Raw genomic sequence first — 24,097 nt, forward strand, 5'->3', positions numbered from 1 at the left:
AATGAGGTGGGACCACTTTGTGCTTTTATTTGCCAGGAGTTTCAACAGAGCCTCTTAACTGGTAATTTTATCTTTTACCTTGGAGAGAGTTACACTCCCAAAAGAGATGTCGCTGCTTGCCACAAGTGTATTTACCCCATAAAGTGCATTGTGTGTCGTGCAACTTAATTACTTGTACATCCAGTGATTCAATCTACAGCTCCAGTTTGTCTCCAAGGAACCAAATCAGTGTTTTGTGTCCCCAATCTTTGAGGTAAAGACAGTGATGACAACTTTTTAATTTGTGTAATTTTTTTATTTTACTCCATACACTTTAAAACACAATTGTAGAGTCTACACTTGTTAGGATAGGCCCAAGACTTTGTTCAACCTCTGGAGATAACGCTGTGTGTGGTTTTTTTTTTTTCAGCTTGTCCCTTTCGGGCTGATCCAAGACATTAACTTGGTTATCCTCAACCCGCTTTTTAACCATTTTGCCAGTATGCTTAGCGTCATTGTCCATTTGGGCCCAAGTTTTAGTTTCATAGCTTTCTTGAGCTGTTGCCCTAATGTCTCCAAGTAATGTTCTATTTTATGAAGAGCTCCAGTTTCTGCTGTAGCAAAACAGCCCCACAACATGATGCTGCCACCTCCATGTTTCACAGTTGGTATGGTGTTCTGAGGTCTACAAGGTTTCCCCTTTCCCCTCCATTTGTAATGTTTGTCATTAGCTCCACTTCAGTTTAATCAGACCACAGGATATGTCTCCAGAAGTAAAAATTGATGCATTGAGCACCCACCCCTGCTGTATACACATAACCATGAATACATACAACATATTTACACATATGCAGTCTGTATGTGTATGTAAAATGTGCACCGATGTCATAAAATCACATGACGTTGCCATATTGCCGCTCTATGTATTTTTGAAAGTTAACTCCGTTGACACAAAACGAAAATGCACGACATCCAGAGTTTTGTCTGATAGCGATAAACATTTATAAGGTGATAATAAACGGAAGTACGTGGAAAAATTAGAGATACTTGGCATAGAGGCCCATATTTAATGCTAAAGTCGATGTTTTTGCCGATCAGAAATTGGACTGTTAATTTGCTTCTGCTTGTCTTTGACAACTGGATCCACACATGTATGTGCTGAGTAAGTCGTCGAGATTTATACAGAAATTGGACACTCTAAATTGCCTCTAGATGTGATTGTGAGTGCGGCTGTTTGTCCCGATGTGCCCTGCGATTGGCTGACAACCAGTTCAGGGTGTACCCCGCCTCCTGCCCGTTGACAGCTGGGATGGGCTCCAGCACGCTCGATGGCCCTTGTGAGGATACGCGGCTGAGAAACAGGATGGATGAAAATACAAATATTTAAATAAATGATCCCTGGTTTTTACAGAAAGTTGTATTCATCAACTATGATTGGGGGGAAAAAAATAGGACAGGGAGTCATCTCCTCCGTACACGTAAGCCTATTGCTCCCACACGCTTACCTCCGTAAACCTCTCTGCGACAGACTTTTTTTAAAAAATACGCATTGTTCTTAAATGAGTCAACTTGGCATTATAAATAATTGTTGGTAATTTTAGATTGAGAAGAACAATTCCTACCTGAAAAGAAGTGATCACGACACAACGTGTGTCTATTTGGTTGGGCACCATCCATCACGTTTAATTGCCGAAATCCATCGATCTTTTTTGGTCTTTTCAGCTGGTGTTCTATAGAATGATCTCTTTGAAGAACTGTCACGTCTGTTGTGACAACCAAAAGCTCAACAGGTCTTGGGCATTGTAAATATTCTCCTCTGGTTCAATGTCTCCCACAAGGTTGACCGGCAAAATGGCGCCATGAAAACGGTGACGTCATGTGCACGAGCTCTATATATGGAGGTATATATTAAATTGTGTGTATATAATGCATATGTTTATACAAACCCACTCATTCATTTTCTATTCGGCTTACCCTCATTTGGGTCGCTAGCATATTCAAACCCTTTCCCCAAAATTACAATATCATGGAATAGTTTATTTCTATAGTCAAGCCATTCAAGAAGTTAAACTTCCATAGACTAGATTCAAGGCCTTTATTTTATACATGATGTGGGCATCCAGCTCATAAAAAAATGACAATATTGTGAAGAAATCATTTACTTGCCAGTTTTTGTAGAGAAAAAAAAGTGGCATCACATTAAATCAATCAAAATATGGTACTTTAAAAAATGTTTTCAATACTTGATTGGGAATCTCTTTGCTTTCATCACCGTAGTCCGTTTTATTTTATGTGTGATATTCTCAGTCTTGTAATGTCATGCGTTACAGGGTGCATATGAATATGTGTGACAAGGCTATAAGAAAAAAAGGGCAGTCTGAATGTTTCAAAATTAGTATGCACCCCCCCCCCCTTCTTCATTTGTACACACTGTCTCATGGCTTCTAATTTTGGAGCAGCTGTCCAGTTTTCATGAGGAGTGTATTTGCCAACCATTCAAGTCTGCCATCAGTACGTACATTCCCCAAACCAGAAGGTAATAAAAAAACAAAATCATCTGCAATGGGGATTTTGGAGGACAAAAGTCATTAAATCCAAACTGGCGGTGCTGCTGCACACCTCAAAAAGTTGTTTGATGGTTAGGGAATTTATTTATTTTTTTGTTTGTTTGCTCATGCCTGGCAGAAGCAGATGGGATCTAAGTTGTGTTTTACCCCCCTCACTCATTTTCTCTCTTTGTGTGCTGCCAGATTGATTTTGGAATATGTGTATGTGTGAAGCCGTAGTCATTCAGGACCAAATAGAATCACCTGCCTCTTGTATACCTCTGGACCGTGGCAGCTTCGCAGATGCTGTTGTGGCATTGGGCATACTGGAGCACATCGACACGGTCCAGATGTGAGCTGAAGCCACCTGAGGTCAGGTAGAGCAAAACGTTCCATTTTTATCTAAACAAACACAAAGCATTTCATTTGTATAGATTGCATTGTCTTCTCATAATTTAGAGTAAAATCAGTTTTGTTAGGCTTAATGTTATACTATGGACAAAAATTTTTGTTGTTGAAGTTTAGGATTTATTTGCAATTTTCAAAATCACAGCACATGCACGCTGTTTCAGGAAAAAAATACGCTCACAGGACAAGCTATTCATTACATGAACTAATAAACTAAAATATGCCTTGACATAAATAACAATGCACAATTTTGATGGGCTCATTCGACTGTGCTTTTATATTTGCTTTTATGTCTACACTGCATTTATTGAGTTGTTTATAATGCGTAATTTGATTTGCTTCATTTATTTCAAGATAGCTGTCTATATGATGCAAGGCAGCACTAATTACAACCACAATATTGAACAATTTAATACATCAATGACAGTCTCAATCACTGAGCATTACTTCCTTTGTAAGGGCATAATATTTGGTTCAGCTCTTGTAATGGATAGCATTTCAGTGGTTCTCAGAACTGTGCTCCCGAGACACCGAGGAGTCCTCAAGATGTATCTTGTAGTTCACCAAATCTATCCATTTTCTGAGACGCTTTTCCTCACAAGTGTCACGGGAATACTATAGCCTATCCCAGGTATCGTTTGGGGAGGAGGTGGAGTACACCCTGAACTGGTTGCCAGCTGATCACAGGGCACATTGAAACAAGCATTTGCAGTCACAATTACACTTAAGGGCAATTTAGAGTCTCTGAAAGAACGGCGGCTTCCTGAATTCCTTCTTTTATTATCTTTGGTTTGAATTCCTCGCATCATCCAAGGTTGAATTTATGGCCATAATGACAAATGTTAGAAATTATTGCTTACCACCAAAATCACACCAGGCCTTCAGTGAAGCATGGTGGTGGCAGCATCATGATTTGGGCTATTTCCCCCACACTTTGAACTGAACATAGAGAAGGTGGACAGAACTGTGAACAGATCACAAATACCAGTCAGTGTTAACACTGGAAAAAAAAAAAAAAGGAAAATAAGGACTACTAGAAGTGCTGATCATTATTTTGTGCTAATCGGAGAGAGTTGGAATGGTGGCAGGTCTGTACTGAATCTCTTTAAATTCAGATTAAATGAGTCCATTCCTCCATTTTCTATTGCACTTATCCTCATTGCGGTCACGGATGTGGGGCTGCAGTTTACGGTTATTAGACTGTTTGCCAGCTAATCCAAGAAGCGTTTGAATGTGATTGGCTAATTCTGAACACAGCTACATCCCAATTATAGGCGAGTGTGCACACTTGTGAAACCATATTATATCAGCTGTCTATTTTATTAAATATTGCCTCTCCACACAAAACATATTGTTTTCCAATTGAGTTGTAGTTTACTGTACTGTATGTATTTCCCTTATACGCCATATCTTTGCATGTATTACTAAGCAAAATGTCTGTATTGTGTTAGAATATGGAAACTTCACTTGTAGCCAAGCATCCTTCATGTAAATGACTAAATCCTAATGAGTCCTTCTAATTACATTGTCATGACACACACAGTCACACAGTCATTTACTCACTCACTTATTCCAACCCATTTTGGTTCTGTCGTACTGTCCCCCTGTGCCTGCTCAGTATCCTTGCATAGCCTCATTGTTGCTTTGGAAGTGAGTAAACAAGCAAGCGTTGGCTTTGTACTGAAGCAACGGCGCATAATACAGCGTGAGGGAAGGTGATGAGAGAACTGTCAGACAGCAAAAAAAAAAAAAAATATAATTGTGATGAGGAGAGAGTTATTTGAGAAAGGAGTGGTCTAGCCATACAAGATACTGTACATATATATGATGATGGTGGTGGTGGTGGGGGGTGCTTGGGGGATAAATACTGTGATGAAGAGTGAGCGAGAGGAGGGGGAGGAGCAGAGAGATGAAGCCTTTCGGGTAATCCTCTAGACACACGCTCGGTCTGGCTGCCTAGTAGCTCTGAGATTGAGAGAGAGGGAGAGTCAGGTGGAGGATGAAAACAGTTACCAAGTGAGAACGAGAAAAAGATGAGGTGAGGAAAAGAAAGGAGAGCTGCCTCCTGAGAGAGAGAGAGAGAGAGAGAGAGAGAGAGAGAGAGAGAGAGAGAGAGGAATTGAGGTTGGAGAGGAGAAACCACCAAACGACTCTCACACGACTTCAAGTGGAGGGAGCAGAAGCGGTGGAGACGGTGGCGGCGGGAGCAGGAGTTGTGATGCTTCTCCCGAGTGCTGGCTGATCTACAAGCGGCAGAGAGGGAGGGACTTGCTCAAGCTTGCACGAGAGGGGAAGAAAATGAAGAGGATGGGAGAGATGAGCATATCTCTTTTAATTCAGGCTCACACGTGCGTATGGACATGACCCTGGTTTGGTGTGACGAGCTGCTCTTAATGAGTGTCCGTGTTTGGGAGGTGGGTGCACACTGGCACTAATTGTGGCTGCTGGTTGAAAGTCATCAGGAGGCGAGAACTGGTCTGAATGAGCGCTTGTGAGACTGGACGCAAACAGTTGCACTCACAGGGAAGTGTGAAGAGCCTTGTGGATAGCAGGTAAGGATGGATACAGATGCAAAATGTTAATTGGAGAGCATTCTCAAGCCAAATGTTTAATTGAAAATCATATGCGATGTTTTGTGAATGACTTTCACTGCTTTTTCAGATTTGCAACGTCACCTTAAGATCAAGTGGACCTCGAACACCAACACTGGTGTCTTATCGCAAGGGTTGGGGGTCAGCCTTATCATCCCTTTCCCCAGTGGATGCCTCCAAACTGCAGCCATGGGAGAATGGACCATCCTCGAGCGCCTCTTGGAGGCTGCCGTGCAGCAACACTCCACTATGATTGGAAGGTGAGGCTTTGCGTGAATTAGTAATGCCACATTAAGAACAAGTCACTTCGTGCGTTCATTGTGGGGATACTTGTTGCATGTACTGAGCAGGAATCTAGTCCTGCTTCCTGTTAAGTGATTCCTGGTCCAGAGGGGCTGTTGGCAGAGCCAGGGGGGCTTTAGCTTCTTTAATCCTCCTGAGTGACATGATGGAAGATTTAGGCAAACAGGAGAGACACTATTAGCCCACGCAGAGGCTTTGGCTACCGCTGCTAGCTGGGCAGCGCGAGGACATCTCGTCTTTAAAGTCCACTGCCTGCATTCACATTCTCCGCTGGTGCTATACACCAATGCCTCCCCTTCTCCAAACACGTGCATACAGTCGTCCGCCTTTTCCAGTCACTCGATTATGTCATTCCTAAATATAAATAAAGACGAGTCGCTTTAGTAAGGTCATGGCGGCTATGATTTATATATTCGTCTACATGTCGCAATGTCTTGTTTTTTTACTTTGAATAGCTCATTCTTGTACGCTGCAGAAAGGGAAATTATTTATGAGCTCTTAAGCCCCGCAGGCACATCAACTCAGTAGTCGGTATGAAACACCATTTTACAACTAATCAGGGACTTGGAGTATTCCTAACTTTGGGGTTTTCTTGGGACATATTTGAAAAGTATGCAGGTTCAGCATGCATTATTAGCATATATGAATTGTCAGTTTAAATGAAACCCACATCCCGAAAGCGAACTGTCTCACTCTTTAGTGCAGTGGTCTGTAGTTTTTTCTATAAATACATGATGCCTTTATTGTGCAATAATCAATAATCACTGCAGTAGTCACTTTTGCCTTATACAGCTGAAATATTATACTGGTGAGTTTATCAAGCCACCAAGAATAAATGATTGAAACTTTTATTTTCTGCTGTAATTTGTCTTTCGTCATTGCATTATATATATTTTCAGGAGCTCTAGGTTCTGTGCTTAGCTGTAAAATTGGCTCCATCTGCTGGGTGTAACTTAATACTGGAAAGTGTTCAGGATTGCCCATCCCCAACCCTCATCATACTGGGGTGCGTCCCCAGGTTTGAAAACCACTGGTTTAGTGCAAATCTTGAATTATTGAGTGAATACATGAATCATTTTATGATGTAAGCAATATGTAGAAAATAAATCATCTGCTCAGAATGTAAAATGTTGTCATTTCATGAACCAGATAACTAAACTTCAGTACAGTAACCCGTTTTGGAAATTCTACCTGTCCCATTCAGTTGATTAAATTGATAATGATGTAATGATTTCGCTCATTCACACGCTACTGCTAACTGTGTCTTATTTCCAAATGTTTTATTATTTCACTTCGACATCCATCCATCCATTGTTTTAGCTGCTTATCCTCAGAAGGGTCGCGGGGAGTGCTGGAGCCTATCCCAGCTGTCAACGGGCCGGAGACGGGGTACACCCTGAACTGGTTGCCAGCCAATCGCAGGGCACATAGGGACAAAGAGCTGCAGTCACAGTCACACCTAGGGGCAATTTAGAGTATCCAGTTAATGTTGAAAGTTTTGGGGATCTGGGAGGAAACCGGAGTGCCTGGCGAAAACCCATGCAGGCACAGGGAGAACATGCAAACTCCACACAGGGAGAGCTGGGATTGAACCAGGGTCCTTAGAACTGTGAGGCCAACACTTTCCATCTGATCCACCGTGCTGTCTCACTTAGACAGTAAAAGTCTATTATGATGTGTCAGTGGATTGTTTGGTGTTAGTTTGTTGATATTAGGTCAGAATTTGCACGCCTACCTTCACGAAAACTGGAAATGCAACAATTTTTCACAATGCTGCAGGCTTACCAAAGAGAGAGTAAAAGGACATGTTTTTAAGCAGTACAAGCACCAGGTCAAATCGAGAAGAAACTCAAGGAAAGTTGAGAAGCAAGAGAGAAGGTGAAGTCAAGCTGACAGGCTGCTGTACTTGTAAAAGCTGGCAAGTAGAAATTGGCAAAGTTGAGGCACAGGGAGGGAGGAGCAGTTATTCACAGACATGCAAGCAGACACATGGCTACTGTCTGCAGGGCGTTGGGAAGAATCCAAAAGGACTGTCTCGTCACGAGATGGTGCGGTGTGTCGTGACCTCCGCGGGGCGCCCAGGACATCCAGAGGCAAAAATCCTCCCGTAATCTGCTGCGGTTTATTTTTGTTGCCGAGACAGTTCCAATGTTATGATGGCGAGTGTGTAAGAGTGGAATCTTAAATATTGAATAGTGAAAAAATAAAATAAGCATATGGATTTCTGAGGGAACAAAGTTAATGCAGTTTGTTTTCACCTATGGAATTCTAATGATAGTCATGTTTTTTTTTTTTTATTTTCCTAATAGTACAGTGAAGCTGAATGACAATGTATCAAGAATAATTTTCAAAATGAAGAGTTAAGAGAATGAACAAAATGGGTGCGACGATATGTCAGTGAGTCACTTAATTATTGGTAATAGAACTCGAAATGGCCCAGTCTGCCATTTCTGTTCCAGAGAGACAGTCAATCACATTCTACTAGCCATAGTGATACACTCTATATTTAAGGCTTTGCTGATGACGTGATCAGTGTATCAGACTGTCCAACAATCATACATGAATGACTTCTGTCTTATCACTTTTGCCTTACTGCCCCGGTGCATTTGGAAGGGTTGCTATAAAGTCAACAAGGTGTGAGTTTCACCATTTCTGCTGTCTGTGAATCCATGATGATGATGAAATTTCTTTCCTGAACTGCTGTCTGTGGATTACGGAATATTGCATCTCTCTGGCTCTCGCTTCGAACCCTGACCCTCTCGACTCTGACGTAAACTGCCCATATCATGGGTTTGAATTGGACTATCACATTTGATCTTAAATTGATTCATAAAATCCTTTCCAAGTTTTAACATGGTTCGGTGTTTTGCACTTATGCCTCTCACTGCCTATGCCCTATATGTTCATAGAGAAGGAATGACTTAACTATTCCATCATTATATTCAGTGTTGTGGTTAACACGTTTCCACAATTGGTGTGGCTGCATGTGGGAGCTCAAAACCATTTATCATCCATTAGTGCCTTTTTTTTCCACATACAATGAAGAAAACAAGTATTTGAACACCCTTCTATATTGTAAGTTCTCCCACTTAGAAATCATGGAGGGGTCTGAAATTTTCATACAAGTCAATACTCACATTTTTAAAGGAATTTTCAGGCAATGTTCTGAAGTTTTTTTTACATTGTCAAGGGCTGTTTGTATTGAAAATGGTACTCGTTCACTTAAGGCCGCAAAAGCTTGTGGTCTGGATGAAATTTCTGTTGAAATGCTTAACGCAGGAGGCCACGAATTTGAGATCCTTGTAAAACTGTTCTGATGCTTACTCAACTTGCAAGAAGGCCCGGCGACATGGGAAGACTGGGAAATCATTTTGCTACATAAATCGGGTGTTAAATTGGACACCCAAAAACATAACTGAATGACTCAATGAGTACGAAATGCTTCTGTGTGTATCCTTCATCGACTGAAAAACCATTTGACTCAGTCACCAACACTTCAATACTGCAGGTGCTAGGAAAACAAGAGATAGAGCGGACCCATAGCAACATTCTACAATCATGTTTCTTCAGGTTCAATGCAAATTGATGCTGAAAGAGTGCAAATAAGTTTAGGAAAAGGGGTCAGGCATGGTGACACACTGTCTCGGAAGCTCAAGTCTGAAAATGGACAAAAGCAAATTCAAGGTCATGTTCAACTGTTACTGTCCACAAAAAGATCGCAAAATGGAGGACTATATTTAGGCCAACTTGTAATGATGGAAATAGAAGTACAGTACTGAAGTTGAATGCCTCACAAGACTTGCCTGGCATATTCACAAACAATCTTCCCATTTGCTTGAAAAAAAAGTTTTAAAAAGAAATGTTTTTTACCAGTACTCACTTAAGGGCAATGAAACATGGACTACAAATGCCAGATATACAAAGACTACTGGTAACCCAAAGGAACATGGAACACCAAATGTTGAAAATAAGTATTCAAGATGCAGTTGGATAAGAGAGCAGACCTCATTCAAAAAAATAATTACATATATATAATGTACTGTAAATGGTCACTTCATAATTCTTAAAATCTATTTCACTGTTGCACTAAATCCATTGGTCATGCAGAAACATGTTTGGGCAGGTGGTCTCATGTCACTGTGCTTATGAACCACGGCAATATCACTGCAGGCACACATGCATTATAATACAATCTGATAAGGGAAAACTGTGGCTCACGCGTGAGAGACTTCATCAGATTGTGTAAAACGAGTTTCAAAGCATTTACTTTAATGGGTTTCTGTTCAGGGGTTTCTTGAGAAGGAGTTTGTTGTGTGTATGGAAGAGAGCCCTCGTGTATTCACCTGTTCCCCATGATTTATTTCCTCCATTACTGGCTGTGGTCCAGGTGTAAATCGTCTTCCACGTGACAAACTATGAGACTCTCTCCCCGTTGGTACACAGAGTCTTTGAGGATAAGCATTCTCTACCTAACCGCTGTCAACACATTACTCATGATGTTTCTGTAGTCTTGCTCCCTCTGGTCCGAGTCTCATTTGTGGGCCACTATGGGTCAGTATAGTAAGTTTCTTTTGGTTTGTCCCTTTCGGGGTCACCACAGCGTGTCATCTCAGATGATGATGGTACTAAATTTATAAATTTTTCCTCCCACTCAATGAATATTGATCTTCAGTAGTGGCACAGGGAGTGGAAGATGGGACACTTAATGAAATAGTTTTTGGGTTTGACCGTTTGCGTTACAAATGCACTTACGGGTCACTGCAAATGGATTGTTAAATGAATAATTAACGTTGGAAGTACCTCAAAGAAGTTTAAGTCACAAAGTAAGACGTCAGCTCTTTAGGTTTTCTTCATCATATTAGTTTAATAAGCTATCACCTTCATTTCCCAATAATTAGATCAGATGATTTACTTGTCACAAGTATTACTAGTACACGCAACTTCACAAATGAAGCGACTTTCCTCTTGCTGCAGCAAGTTCAAAAATTTCTTTTTTCATTTTCCTGTGTAGTTCTGCTGATTAAATTCACTTTTAGGGCAGAATTTTCTTTACAATAATGATAATATTAAAAAAAAAATGGAGTACAAGAGCAACTTCCTTTGTTTGACCAATGATTTGTTGCTTTTGAAACACTGATGGTGTAGTAGTACACTTACCTGATTTTGGTGCGTGCAGTGTGGGTTCATTTCCCACCCAGTGACTGTGCGAATGGTGTCTGTGTCTCTTTGTGCCCAGTGACTGACTGGCGACCGGTTCAGGGTGTAGTCCGCCTTTCATCCGAAATCTGCTTGGGTCGGCTCCTGCGCCCTGTGATCCTAAATAGGATAAGAGGTGTTGAGAATGAATGGATGGAATATCTTAACATTGTCAACAAATGAGTGTTTTCAGAGGGAAAAGTGATGGAATTGTTTTTAAATAGGGCCTCTGTTTGATGAAATCAGAAATTTATGATGTCGTTAATCCATACCATACACTCTGCTATGATTGAAGGGAATGACTAGAGGCTAGGACTAAATTGTGAAGTATAAATACATTTTGCTCATGACAGTTTTGAAGTCTTCAGTGAGTTTAAGAGAACGTTTGATAAGGTTAAATGTGAAGTAGGAGGCCGAAGACATGAAAAGGAGATGACGACAAAGATCTGTTTGCATCTTTTTTGGTACACTTCTGTGCAGGTGATCAAGAGTGTGTCTGTTCTTTCTTACATAAGTTTCTTTTTTTAATCATGACATAGACTGACCTCAGTGCGTGCTGCGTGTCTGCATGACTGAATCAAATGGGCTTTGTCACTCAGGTATAATTGTCCATCTAGGAAAGCATGCATATATTGTGCATGCGTGCATGTTTGTGCCACATGTCCTCTTTCAGCAGTACTGTGCCACACTGACCAAAGACTAATATTAATCAGTGAATGGTGTTGACATGCGCTCGTGTGTGTGTGTGTGTGTGTGTGTGTGTGTGTGTGTGTGTTTGTTGACGGGCACAGCTCTGTCATCACATGACCTTTAGATCATTACGTGCCTTTGTTTTCCAAATCCCTCCAAAGCACTCACCCCCCCATTTAAGGTGATGGATGATTGTTTGTATGAGAGGAAGCTGATCTGGTGAATGTGTGGAGAGAAATGAGGGAGGGGGGGGGGAGGAGAAAAGCCACAATACCAGGAATAGACTATGCTGTTGCTTTACTTGTGTCCAATTTCCTTGAGTGATTGTTGAAAAAAAGGGCGGCAGGGGGAGGGGCACTTAGAGCAGCCAAATGAGACCTTCGCCTTTCATTCAGCTCATCCTTGACAGTTTCTGCTTTCACACTTCCTCCATCCATATGTAAAATGACCCCTGAGGGAGTTGTGGCCTGTAACGTCAACTGCCTTTACTCTGAGGCTGCAAGAAGCTGGTTATTAAAATGACCAAATATTCTCCACAGGGAGATTTTGAATCACTGGTGGGAGGCAGTTGTATTGTATCTCCATCTTACTTGCTTCATCTATATATATGTGTCAAAGTAATATCTGGAATACAGATGTTCATTCTTGAAAGTAACGGTAGATAGTGCGTCTTATTCAATGTAGCTTTACTTAAAGCATAATTGGAAATGGAATGTGCTTTTTTAGAAATTTTGCTTGAAGCTTTTAATAAACCATTGAAATACCAAAACTTGGTAAAAGTGTAAAGACCTTAGCCCTTTCCTCTTCTCTATACTCTCACTTTAATATCCTCGGTCCACATTTGCCAAGGTCAGGGTTCACTTGGTGCTTACATGAAGAGTGGATTAATCAATGCAGCTTTTACTGCTTGTACACTATGTCAAAGAAGCATTATGTGGGATTGTAGTTTTCAAAGAAAGGATGAAAACAGTCAAACGGACAGACAGTCCATTTACTGTGTGGAGGCAATATTGATCTAAAGTAACATTTTATTGGATAAAGAGAAAAGCAGGAGGAGCATTCTCCTTAAGGATGACTCAGCAAAGCTTATTGGTTTAGCATTAGACCTTGTAGGTCATTGTTTGAGTAATACTCTGATGTTGTTTGAAGATGGGGTGTATTAATTTGTCACAGTATATCGGGGACTCTACATTTGCTGGACAGTGTAATGCATAATCTAATGAGAAGACAATTTTAGAAACTGTTTCCAAGTGTCCAGAGTTCTATAGTCCTTTGACCAGCATTCACACTCAGACTTTAAGTGTCACGGACATTACTATATACATTTTAAAATACATATTGTTGTGAAAACTCCATATAATATGAAAAAAAATGGGTGGAGAGTTTTCATTCATGCGCAAAGTTGCAGAAGTCTCACTCGACATCCCAGTGGTAGCCATATTGCCTGCTACGTCATTTTCAGATATCACACTGGGACAGTCACCTTTGAGAGAGACATTAGGCCACCTGCTATGGGAGATTTTTCCAACGCCCCTTCTGACATGGAAGCTCTTTTTGAAGAAGAGAATATCTCACAATCGAGCGAAGTGACCGCGGTAATATTACCGGATCATTTCAAGCCATATTTAGATGATATGCGGATCTCTTCTAACAAACAACAGACTCCCTGAAAGTATGTATGGCAATACGTAGCGTACTCAGAAGGACCCATGCCAAGCAAAACACTGGTGGCTGGTTTGGGAGGAAGCTCCTTTCTCATCCCACACGCAGCCAAACCGCACGCGGCCAAACCACCTCCCCGCCAGATCCACCTCCGTGGCGACGATTAACAATGCCGCCCGCATCCCCAAGTGACGACAACGCCGCCCGCGTCCTTGCACATTGGCACATTTAGCACCCTTGACTTACGTACTTTAAGTTATTATGACGCTATTATGATGATCTTTTGTTACTTCTGAGAGATTATGTCATCCCCCCCAACTATTATTTTTTTAATACCTCTATACACACCTACCTGTTATTTGGAACCCACGAAGCTCTCGTCCTTTGCATCTGTGCAATCCATTTTTCATGACGAACCAGGTCTTTTGGAAATGTGTGAAGAGTGAATCCATCCTCCTGAGTGTGTGAGCAATATCCAGCAATACAACGAAACGGCATTTTGGCTAATACGCAGGAAAAAACAACTAACTTTGTGGCAGTAAAACGGGTATAAACACACAAACCTGTCAGTCTGGGCTTCTAGAAAAAACATTACTTCCTGGTTCTTCTACAAAACGAACGCCTCAAGAGGATTTTCATGGCGGGAGATACAGAAATCCATCTACGAATACATCATAGTGTTTGGTGAAAAACCTGATGGGTCCATTCCACCTGCCTTTTTTTCATTAAAAACATACTAAATACTTTTTCATTAAAAACATACTAAAAATCTTGCTTTATGTGTCCGTGCTCGTGAGTAGTGTACATAACTTGAAATAATGGTGTTCGTGATAGTTTGGGGTAAAGGAAAAATAATTTGCAATGCTCGTGCATGAATATAAGGGCTTCCTAATCTTACTGCAGGATAAAACACCGACATTGCCCACTTTTGACTAACAAGGTCAGACAGGTACAGTATTCATTTAGCAATACAATCTGTTATTTTATTAGCAATCTTCAATGATCTGAATGGATTGTTTTACACTGTTTATAATATTTTGTCCTCATGCACTGTAGCTAAATGACGAGACATGATGGGCACAATTTTGGTTTCTGAAGTGTGTAGCGAACCATCCGTCCATCCATCCATCAATCCACAATATGACAAAATGTAATAAAAGCGAATAAATAAAAAAATCTTTCAGCGCATCAACGGTCAAAATGCATTTAAAGTCTATTGCATATTAGATCGCATGCTACCATGAAATCTTTCCAATTTTTGAAATTTCTGTTCACAAAGCATACAGCAAATCTGTGAAATTCTTGATGAATCAAAAACGACCCCAGGTTTATGTCCGTGTGGAACGCACCATCCAGAGCCACAGCAGGGATTCTATGTTGCAGCTGCTGCTAACATGACACCCCACCCCCCAGAAGCAATACATAAAACACAGGGGTGATGTCAGTAACCAGTAATGTGATGTGGAGCTCAACTAGGATAACTGTAGTGTTTATGTAATGCATAACTTTAGTTCATCTTAATATTTAATGCTATGGAGCGCACAACGGCCTCTTTTTCAGAATTTATTCAAAGCGGTAACGAAAACCATGCAGTCACCTGGCTTTTTAGTAACAGACACAACTACACATTTTACTGAAATCATGAACTCCAAAACCTTCATAAAAATAATGACGCCCAATATATTTGATAATAGCCTAGAGCTGAATATGAGCAGCATCATAATTGTTGTTTGCAGGGCAGAACATCATACTGAGAGGCATTTCTACATTTTTAATACCACATTTAGCAATATAAAAGGAAAAATACACAATGCAGTGTTTCATACTCAAGATAATGCAATGGAGTTCTGCACCACTGTAAACAACAACCACATTGTAAACACTTCAAAACTGCACAGTGGAATCCTTTTTTTTTATATGTAGCGCTGCATCTTAATAAATTACAATATAGAGGAAATTTATTTCCATATAGCTTCATGTACAGTATTCCTGTTTAAAGTTCGGAAAGCTCAATTTGTCATTCCACTGGATGCTTGTATGCCAAGCTTCAGCTACCATGTAACATTCCCCGTGTACATCTTAGTACATCAGTCAAGCATTTGTTCAAAATCCCACTGCTGCTCCATGATAGTACAACCTCGCCTTGATTTACAGTATATTGCTTAACCTCACGCTGCTCAACTGCCGCCAGTGGCTGCATCTTACCACTGGGGCCTCTAATGAACAAAGATTTATTTAGGCTATTAGAACACTTAGCATATTTTTGTGTGTGTCTGTGTGAGTCCGTGTGCGTGTATGAGACTATGTCTTCTGGGGCTGTGTCATCTCTGTAGTGTGATTGACTCAACATGAATAAAAAATGCAGAGTAGGCCCTGAACACCTTCTCGGCAAGGACCATCATACTGAAACGAGCCATCTGAATTCACCACTCACTCACTCACTCACTCACTCACTCACTCACTCACTCACTCACTCACTCACTCACTCACTCACTCACTCACTCACTCACTCACTCACGCACTCACGCACTCACGCACTCACGCACGCACGCACGCACGCACGCACGCACTATGCCATTTGTAAGATCTTTGATGAAGTAACGAAGTTGCCAAAGTGTTTTTTGACCCCATGTAATTTTACATTAACTTTCCCAGCCAATTATAGGGAGCTTTTGTGTGGCCGCTGTTATGATGAGATAAATATGTTTTGGTTTTCACAAATGTAGGTTTAAATACAAAATGTATATATCTTTTTGATTGTGCAACATGTCTTGCTGTTTCACAGTAACCTATAAGTGTAAGACAATCAGAATCCTAAAGAAAATGATTTTTGAAAAAGGTACAGTACAATATGTGACAAATTGCAGATATGATCGAATAGAATGGTGTAGCGAAATAATCCTGAATGTCACAGTTTGGAAAATTTTCAGCAAACCTTTAAGAAAAAAAAAATGTACTTCTGTGACATATGACAATCAAATTTTCATTTTCCTAATATTCACATTTTCTTATGTACTGGATACATACGTTGTAGTTGAATCGCTGTTCTTTGTGTGTTTAGATTTACATTCAGTAAGTAAGGCTGAATTAAAATCAAGTCAAACATCATGGTGATGCCAAACTGGACCGTACACTAAATGCTTGTGGTAGATGAAGATCCAGTATTTGCATTTGGGATGAATGTATGTGTCATGGAGGCCCTCCTGCATGTGCCAGAGCGGCTGATTTGGGTTGGATCTTGGCACAGGAGAGCCACAGTGGGTGGGGAGTTGGCATGAACATGACACTCCTTACTCAGGATTGTCCAAAACCCAGTTTTAATCTGGATTACGCCCATCATTTCTCTCTATCTGTGTTTCCCTCCACCGACCCCCTCCGCATTTGCCTCCCAGGCTTTTGCTCTCTTCCTCTTTCCTGCTGTTCTTTCTTTCTCCTGCTCCTGCTTCTATCTCAGACTTCCAAGCAAAACCTTAAACCAAGAACCCACTGGCTGTCATGTTTCTATGGTGACTCATCATGTCACTTGCGCTTGTCACGTGTCCCATTGATCTCCTGTGAATGAGTCCTCGGAAGTAGATTTTAGCAAGTCTATTTTGGGTGTCTATGTTTCTATTTTTATCACTACTTGAGCCACTAATCTGTTGCCAAGGTAACTGCAACCGTTTTTACCTCGGTCGGTGTACAGTTGAACTAAATCTTCCTCAGAACATAGCTTTACACTATTAAACTGCCTTTCATTCATTATTACACCATTACCAGTTTGTAGCCGTTGGCTAACTCATATAAGACATTCTCCTAATATCTCATTTCATTTTGCTGATACCAACACGGGTGGTATTTTCAGTCTTTAACTATAAACTGCAGATGTGAGTGTGGTAAATTCATACAGTATACACATTTGTCTGGGTGTGCCACAAAAATTGAGATGTCCTTCATACATCTATACAGATTCCTTTGTTGCAAACAGACAACGCTTGTTTCGTAACATTTCCTTTTAAAAACAAGAAGCATTTCAGAACTGACAACGCAAATTTTTGAAACTTTGTAGATGGAATTATTTCTCATTCTTGCAAAAAGATATAATACAATTTAGGTGCTCATATATTGTATCTATTGCTGTATCTTTCATAATGCACTAGAATGCACCCGTCAATGGGAGACAGGTCTGGACTGCTGGCAGGCAGGTCTAATGCTTGCCCTCCGTTACTATGATGTGAAATAAACACGGATGTCCTTTTAAAGGTTGTTGCTTGGAGAGCACCAAATATCCTTTCAAAACTTGTATGTAACTTTTAGCATTAATGATGTCTTCAGAGATGTGCAAGTTACCCATTCCATGGGCACTAACACACCCTCATACCAACATACAGTGAAGAAAATAAGTATTTGAACGCCCTGCTATATTGCAAGTTCTCCCACTTCCTCCCTCTCATGGAGGGGTCTGAAATTTTCATCGTAGGTGCATGTCCACTGTGAGAGCGATTAATCGAAAAAGAAAAATCCAGAAATCACAATATATGATTTTTTAACAATTGGCAAATAAGTATTTGAACACCTGTCCATCAGCTAGAATTCTGACCCTCAAAGACCTGTTAGTCTGCCTTTAAGAGTCCACCTCCACTCCATGTATTATTCTGAATCAGATGCAACTGTGAGGTCGTGAACTGCATGAAGACACCTGTCCACCCCATACAATCAGTAACATGACCAAGACCAAAGAGCTGTCCAAAGACACCAGAGACAACTCCTCACGGCTGGAAAGGGCTCCGGAGAAATTGCCAAGCAGCTGGGTGAAAAAAGGTCCACTGTTGGAGCAATCATTAGAAAATGGAGGAAGTGAAACATGATGGTCAATCTCAACCGGAGTGGAGCTCTATGCAAGATATCACTTTGTGGGGTCTCAGTGATCCTTACAAAGGTGAGGAATCAGCCCAGGACGACACGACAGGACTTGGTCAATGATCTGAAAAGAGCTTGGAACACCAACAGCATGGTTATACCACGATTATGCTATTTGTCCATTACAGGGGCTCTCATTACAAGATGGCAGACTATCATGGAATTCCCCTAATGGGTTACTAAAAGAGAGAGCAGTTTCTTCAAAAGAACTAAAGCAACATCAATAATTGGTTGATACAAACATTTTAGTTTCATAATGTAAAGTGAAACATTTTAAAGTTGCCCTTGCATCTTTCTATTTTTCTGTTTGTGGCCCGTCGAGGAAAATACTTGGAAGCCATCCATCCATCCATCCATCCATCCATCCATCATCCATCCATCCATCCATCCATCCATCCATCCATCCTTCCATCCATCCATCCATCCATCCATCCATTCATGTTCTGAGCCATGCGATTCTTGGAGGCTATGCCAGCTATCATCGGGCAGGAGGCAGGGTACACCCTGAACTGGTTGCCTGCCAATTGCAAGGCATATAGAGACAGACAACAGCCTCATTCACAATCACCCCCATGTTGTTTAATGTAAAGAGGGCGGAAAATGTTGATCTCAAAATGAGCGGTGTCCCCAAAAATGTTTGAAAACCACCGGTATGACTGAAATCCTCCCATGCCTGAGATTTTGCTTCAGTGACCAACAAAACTGTATTCCGCTTGAGCAGCCGGTAACTATCAGGTGCCTCAGGAGTCCCACAGCTCAAAAACCCCACAAGGACTCCTTCTTCAGCTTAATGACATCCTTCACCGATTGCTGCCATGACAGGCACCAAGTACCTTACAGCCACAGGTGTGGTCGGCTGCCTTGGCAACGGAGGCATGGGGAATAGTCCATTCAGATTCAGTGTCCCGATCTCCACCAAGTTCTGCCAGAGGGAATTGAAACTCCTCCTGACAGGGGATTCTTCCAGACAACCTCAGCAGAGGCTCACATTACATTTGGGGCAGATAGCTCCACCCCACAGTTTAAATACGTTTGATTTGTATTAAAATGCAAATATCAGTTAAATATAGACTAACTTTTACACCACATATTTCACTATTTGCAGGACAAATTCAATGACCACAACATGAGATACAAGTGCACAATTTGAGAGCTCAATGTTTTGACCTTCTCATGAAGCTAAATGAGGCAACCAAAATACTGTACATCGGTACCCCGAATTATACTTTCAAGATATGACCTCCCACTTGGCCAATTTTATCTTTAGCTGCAAGCAAAAAAAGTTATGAATTAGCGATGATTGATACAAACGTAACAAAAAGCAGGAATTTGGCAAACAACCGAAAAGAAAACTCTCAACCTGTTTAGTGCAATTCCAAATTGAATTTTACTTTTAAACTAAACATCAAAGAGAGCTTTGAGGAGTTGCCAATCACTTTAGAGTTCACCCCACCTCTTGCCTGAAGTCAGCAGGGATAGGCTCCAGCACAGCAACCCGAGGGAGGATGAGGAGGAGAGAAGATGGATTGATCGATAAAACAAAGATGATTTTTAAACAGCTTACATTTCAACAAAAGTGGTAGTAATACATGGAGAAAGAACATACAAGAATCCTCACAGGCATAAATTCTCTATTCTCTGTCGAAAAAAAGACTAATATTGTAACTTAGTTGAAATGGTTTTCCTCTGTGTTTCATCATCAAATCTTTGTGTAGTCTATGTTGTCTATGATGTCATCCGAGCAATTGAAATTTGGAGCGACCTCATAGAAACCTCATTTTAATTCATGTTACCGATTTCATTTCTGCCTGATGAATGTAGCAACATGCTCATTCTGGTGTGAGAGAACAGTTTTTGAACAAAATATTTGCATTTAAAAATGACTTGGAAGAACAAACCCATCAGAACAGCGTTTATGCGTTGGCGTGAAAACATTGTAATTTAACAATCCATTCAGCGCACGACGACAGCCATTTATGGGCGGCTTGTCGTAACGAGGTGTGTTCAGGGACATTGAGTAAACGGGAGCCTTTATTTTATGGTTGTATTCTAATGGAGTACTTCATTATACAAATGGATTATTTGTATCAGAATGCTTTAGTTAAAACACTGTAGGCACCTTGTGCCCACAGGCTCCTGCTATGTGCCTGCCGAATATAAACATGAATAGCAGTTGGTAAATATGGCGTTCATCCCGACATATGAAGGCTCGTATATAATACATCAAGGCGAGTTTGTCCTGGAAGTCCAGAGCAAAACCTGGCACACCCGAATGAAAACGACTTTGATTTGAAAACCGCTCATGGACGCCAGAATGAGTGCGCGCTCAGTCATGTTCCTCAGGCAGAAATGGACTAAATTAGGTTCAGATTAGCCCAAATGCAGCCCTATGGGGGCACAAACCAGTGCAATCTGTAGGCCGGTCCCAAGCCCGGATAAATGCAGAGGGTTGCGTCAGCAAGGGCATCCGGCTGTCACGAACAAGGCTCGAGGGCGGACCCAAATGCACAACTCCAGAGGCAAGCAGGTAGTGTACAGAAAGCCTTTATTTGGTCTGTGGTCAATGATCAGCGAGTCAGTCAGGAAAAGCAGCAGTATCAGAAGAGGCAGGCTTACTAGGATGGTCAGGGAACAGGCGAGGGTCGGTACACGGTACGTCAGGTATACGGGATTGCGGGAACGAGGCATGGGAATCAATGATCTGGCGGAGGACTAGTTGTCCCCCGTGTCCTATAAGTACTGTGTGTAATCAGCCGAAACAGGGTGCAGGTGTGTGTCGGCTAATTGGCTGACCATACCCAGCCTGGGGAGGATGGCAGGAGCATGACACCGACGTAAAAACTGTGCCAAACAAATATGAGCGTTCATCTAAATAATCCCATACCGGATCGGTCGTGGTCTGGGTTAACAATGCCCGCCCCCGGCACTGCTAGCCTGCAGGGCGTCGGTGGAAATTCAGCAACTGTGGGTCGAAGACAAAAGAGGAGGAAACCGGATCCGTTGTTAGAAGAAACAGAGGAATGCACAGAGCCTACAAATGAGTGTAGGGAGTTTGAATATTGGGACTATGACAGGAAAAGCTCAGGAGTTGGTTGACATGATGATTAGGAGAAAGGTTGATATACTGTGTATCCAAGCGAACAGGTGGAAAGGTAATAAGGCTAGAAGTTTAGGAGCAGGGTTTAAATTATTCTACCACAGAGTAGATGGGAAGAGAAATGGAGTAGGGGTTATTTGAAAGGAAGAGCTGGCTAAGAATGTCTTGGAGGTGAAAAGAGTATCAGATCGAGTGATGACACTAAAATTTGAAATTGTGGGCATTATGTATAATGTGGTGAGCAGGTTACCTAGAGTTGAAAGAGAAATTCTGGAAGGAACTAGATGAAGTAGTTGAGCATCCCAGACAGCGAGAGAGTTGTGATTGGAGCACATTGTAATGGACATATTGGTAAAGGAAACAGGGGCGATGAAGCAGTGATGGGTAAGTACGGCATCCAGTAAAGGAACTTTGAGGGACAGATGGTGGTGGAGTTTGCAAAAAGGATGGAGATGGCTGTCGTGAACACTTATTTCCAGAAGAGGGAGGAACATATAGTGACCTACAAGAGCGGAGGTAGAAGCACGCAGTTGGATTATATTTTGTGCAGACGATGTAATCTTAAAGAGATTACAGACTGTAAAGTAGTGGTAGGGAAGAGTGTAGCTCGACAGCATAGGATGGTGGTGTGTCGGATGACACTGGTAGTGGGCAGGAAGATTAAGAAGACAAAGGTAGAGCAGAGAACCATGTGGTGGAAGCTGAGAAAGGAAGAATCTTGTGCGGCCTTTCGGAAAGAGGTGAGACAGGCTCTCGATGGACAGCAGAAGCTCCCGGAAGACTGGACTACGACAGCCAAGGTAATCAGAGAGATAGGCAGGAGAGTACTTGGTGTGTCTTCTGGTAGGAAAGGAGAGAAGGAGACTTGGTGGAACCCCAAAATACAGGGAGTCATACAAGGAAAGAGATTAGCGAAGAAAAAGTGGGACACTGAGAGGACTGAGGAGAGGCGACAGGAGTACATCGAGATGCGGCGTAGGACAAAGGTAGAGGTGGCAAAGGCTAAACAAGAGGCATATGAAGACATGTACACCAGGTTGGACACGAAAGAAGGAGAAAAGGATCACTACAGGTTGGCCAGACAGAGGGATAGAGATGGGAAGGATGTGTCGCGGATAAGGGTGATTAAGGATAGAGATGGATATGTGTTGACTGGTGCCAGTAGTGTGCTAAATAGATGGAAAGAATACTTTGAGAAGTTGATGAATGAAGAAAATGAGAGAGAAGGAAGAGTTGAAGACACAAGTGTGAAGGACCAAGAAGTGGCAATAATTAGTAAGGGGGAAGTCAGAAAGGCACTACAAAGGATGAAAAATGGAAAGGCAGTCAGTCCTGATGACATACCGGTGGAGGTATGAAAGCAATTTGGAGAGATGGCTGTGGAGGAAAAGTGTTGTAGTTCCCATTTTTAAGAACAAAGGCGATGTTCAGAGCTGTGGGAACTACAGAGGAATAAAGTTGATGAGCCACACAATGAAGTTATGGGAAAGACTAGTAGAGGCTAGACTCAGGACAGAAGTAAGTATCTGTGAGCAACAGTATGGTTTCATGCCTAGAAAGAGTACCACAGATGCATTATTTGCCTTGAGGATGCTAGTGGAAAAGTACAGAGAAGGTCGGAAGGAGCTACATTGTGTCTTTGTGGATCTAGAGAAAGCCTATAACAGAGTACCAAGAGAGGAACTGTGGTACTGCATGCGTAAGTCTGGTGTGGCAGAGAAGTATGTTAAAATAGTACAGGACACGTATGATGGCAGCAGAACAGTGGGGAGGTGTGCCTTAGGTGTGACAGAAGAATTTAAGGTGAAGGTGGGGCTTCATCAGGGATCAGTTCTAAGCCCCTTCCTGTTTGCAGTAGAAATGGATAGGTTGACAGATGAGGTTAGACTGGAATCCCCTTGGACCATGATGTTCGCAGATGATAATGTGATATGCAGTGAAAGCAGGGAGCATGCAGAGGAACGATTACAAAGTTAAATTACAAAGGAAAGGAGAGGAATGAAGATTAGCCGAAGTAAAACAGAATATATGTGCGTGAATGAGAAAAGTGGAGGGGAAAGAGTGAGGCTATAGGGAGAAGAGATAGCGAGGTTGGAGGACTTAAAATATTTAGGGTCAACAATGCTGAGCAATGGTGAGTGTGGTAAGGAAGTGAAGAAACTGGTCCAAGCAAGTTGGAACAGCTGGCGGAAGGTGTCTGGTGTGTTATGTGACAGAAGAGTCTCTGCTAGGATGACGGGGAAAGTTTACAAAACAGTGGTGAGGCCGGGCATGATGTACGGATTAGAGACGGTGGCACTGAAAAAGCAACAGGAAGCAGAACTGGAGGTAGCAACCACTCGCTCGGAGTGAGCAGGTTGGATAGGATTAGAAATGAGCTCATTAGAGGGACAGCCAAAGTTGGATGTTTTGGAGACAAGAGTCGAGAGAGCAGACTTCGATGGTTTGGACATGTTCCGAGGCGATAGAGTGAGTATATTGGTGGAAGGGTGCTGAGAATGGAGCTGCCAGGCAAAAGAGCGAGAGGAAGACCAAAGACAAGATTTATGGATGTGGTGAGGGAAGACATGAGGGCAGTTGGGGTTAGAGAGAAAGATGCAGGAGATAGGCTAAGATGGCAAAAGATGACACGCTGTGGCGACCCCTAACGGGACAAGCTGAAAGGAAAAGAAGAATAGGTTCAGATTAGCCCAAATATAAACTAGTTCATGAATTTTCATTCATTG

General features: G+C 41.8%; 1 protein-coding gene across 1 annotated transcript in view; it reads left to right on the top strand.

Annotated features, from left to right (window-relative positions):
• Positions 1–13: 13 nt before the first annotated feature.
• Positions 14–24,097, top strand: part of LOC133504988 (gap junction delta-2 protein) — a 42,597-nt gene continuing 18,513 nt past the window's right edge. The window contains exons 1-2 of the mRNA XM_061827766.1: positions 14–253; positions 5,595–5,784. Of these exons, the coding sequence (XP_061683750.1) occupies positions 5,714–5,784 (71 nt within the window). The 5' untranslated portion in view covers positions 14–253; positions 5,595–5,713. The remainder of the gene's footprint in view (positions 254–5,594; positions 5,785–24,097) is intronic.

The sequence above is a fragment of the Syngnathoides biaculeatus genome, chromosome 8 (genome assembly GCF_019802595.1).
Source record: "Syngnathoides biaculeatus isolate LvHL_M chromosome 8, ASM1980259v1, whole genome shotgun sequence".
Taxonomy (NCBI): Eukaryota; Metazoa; Chordata; class Actinopteri; order Syngnathiformes; family Syngnathidae; genus Syngnathoides; species Syngnathoides biaculeatus.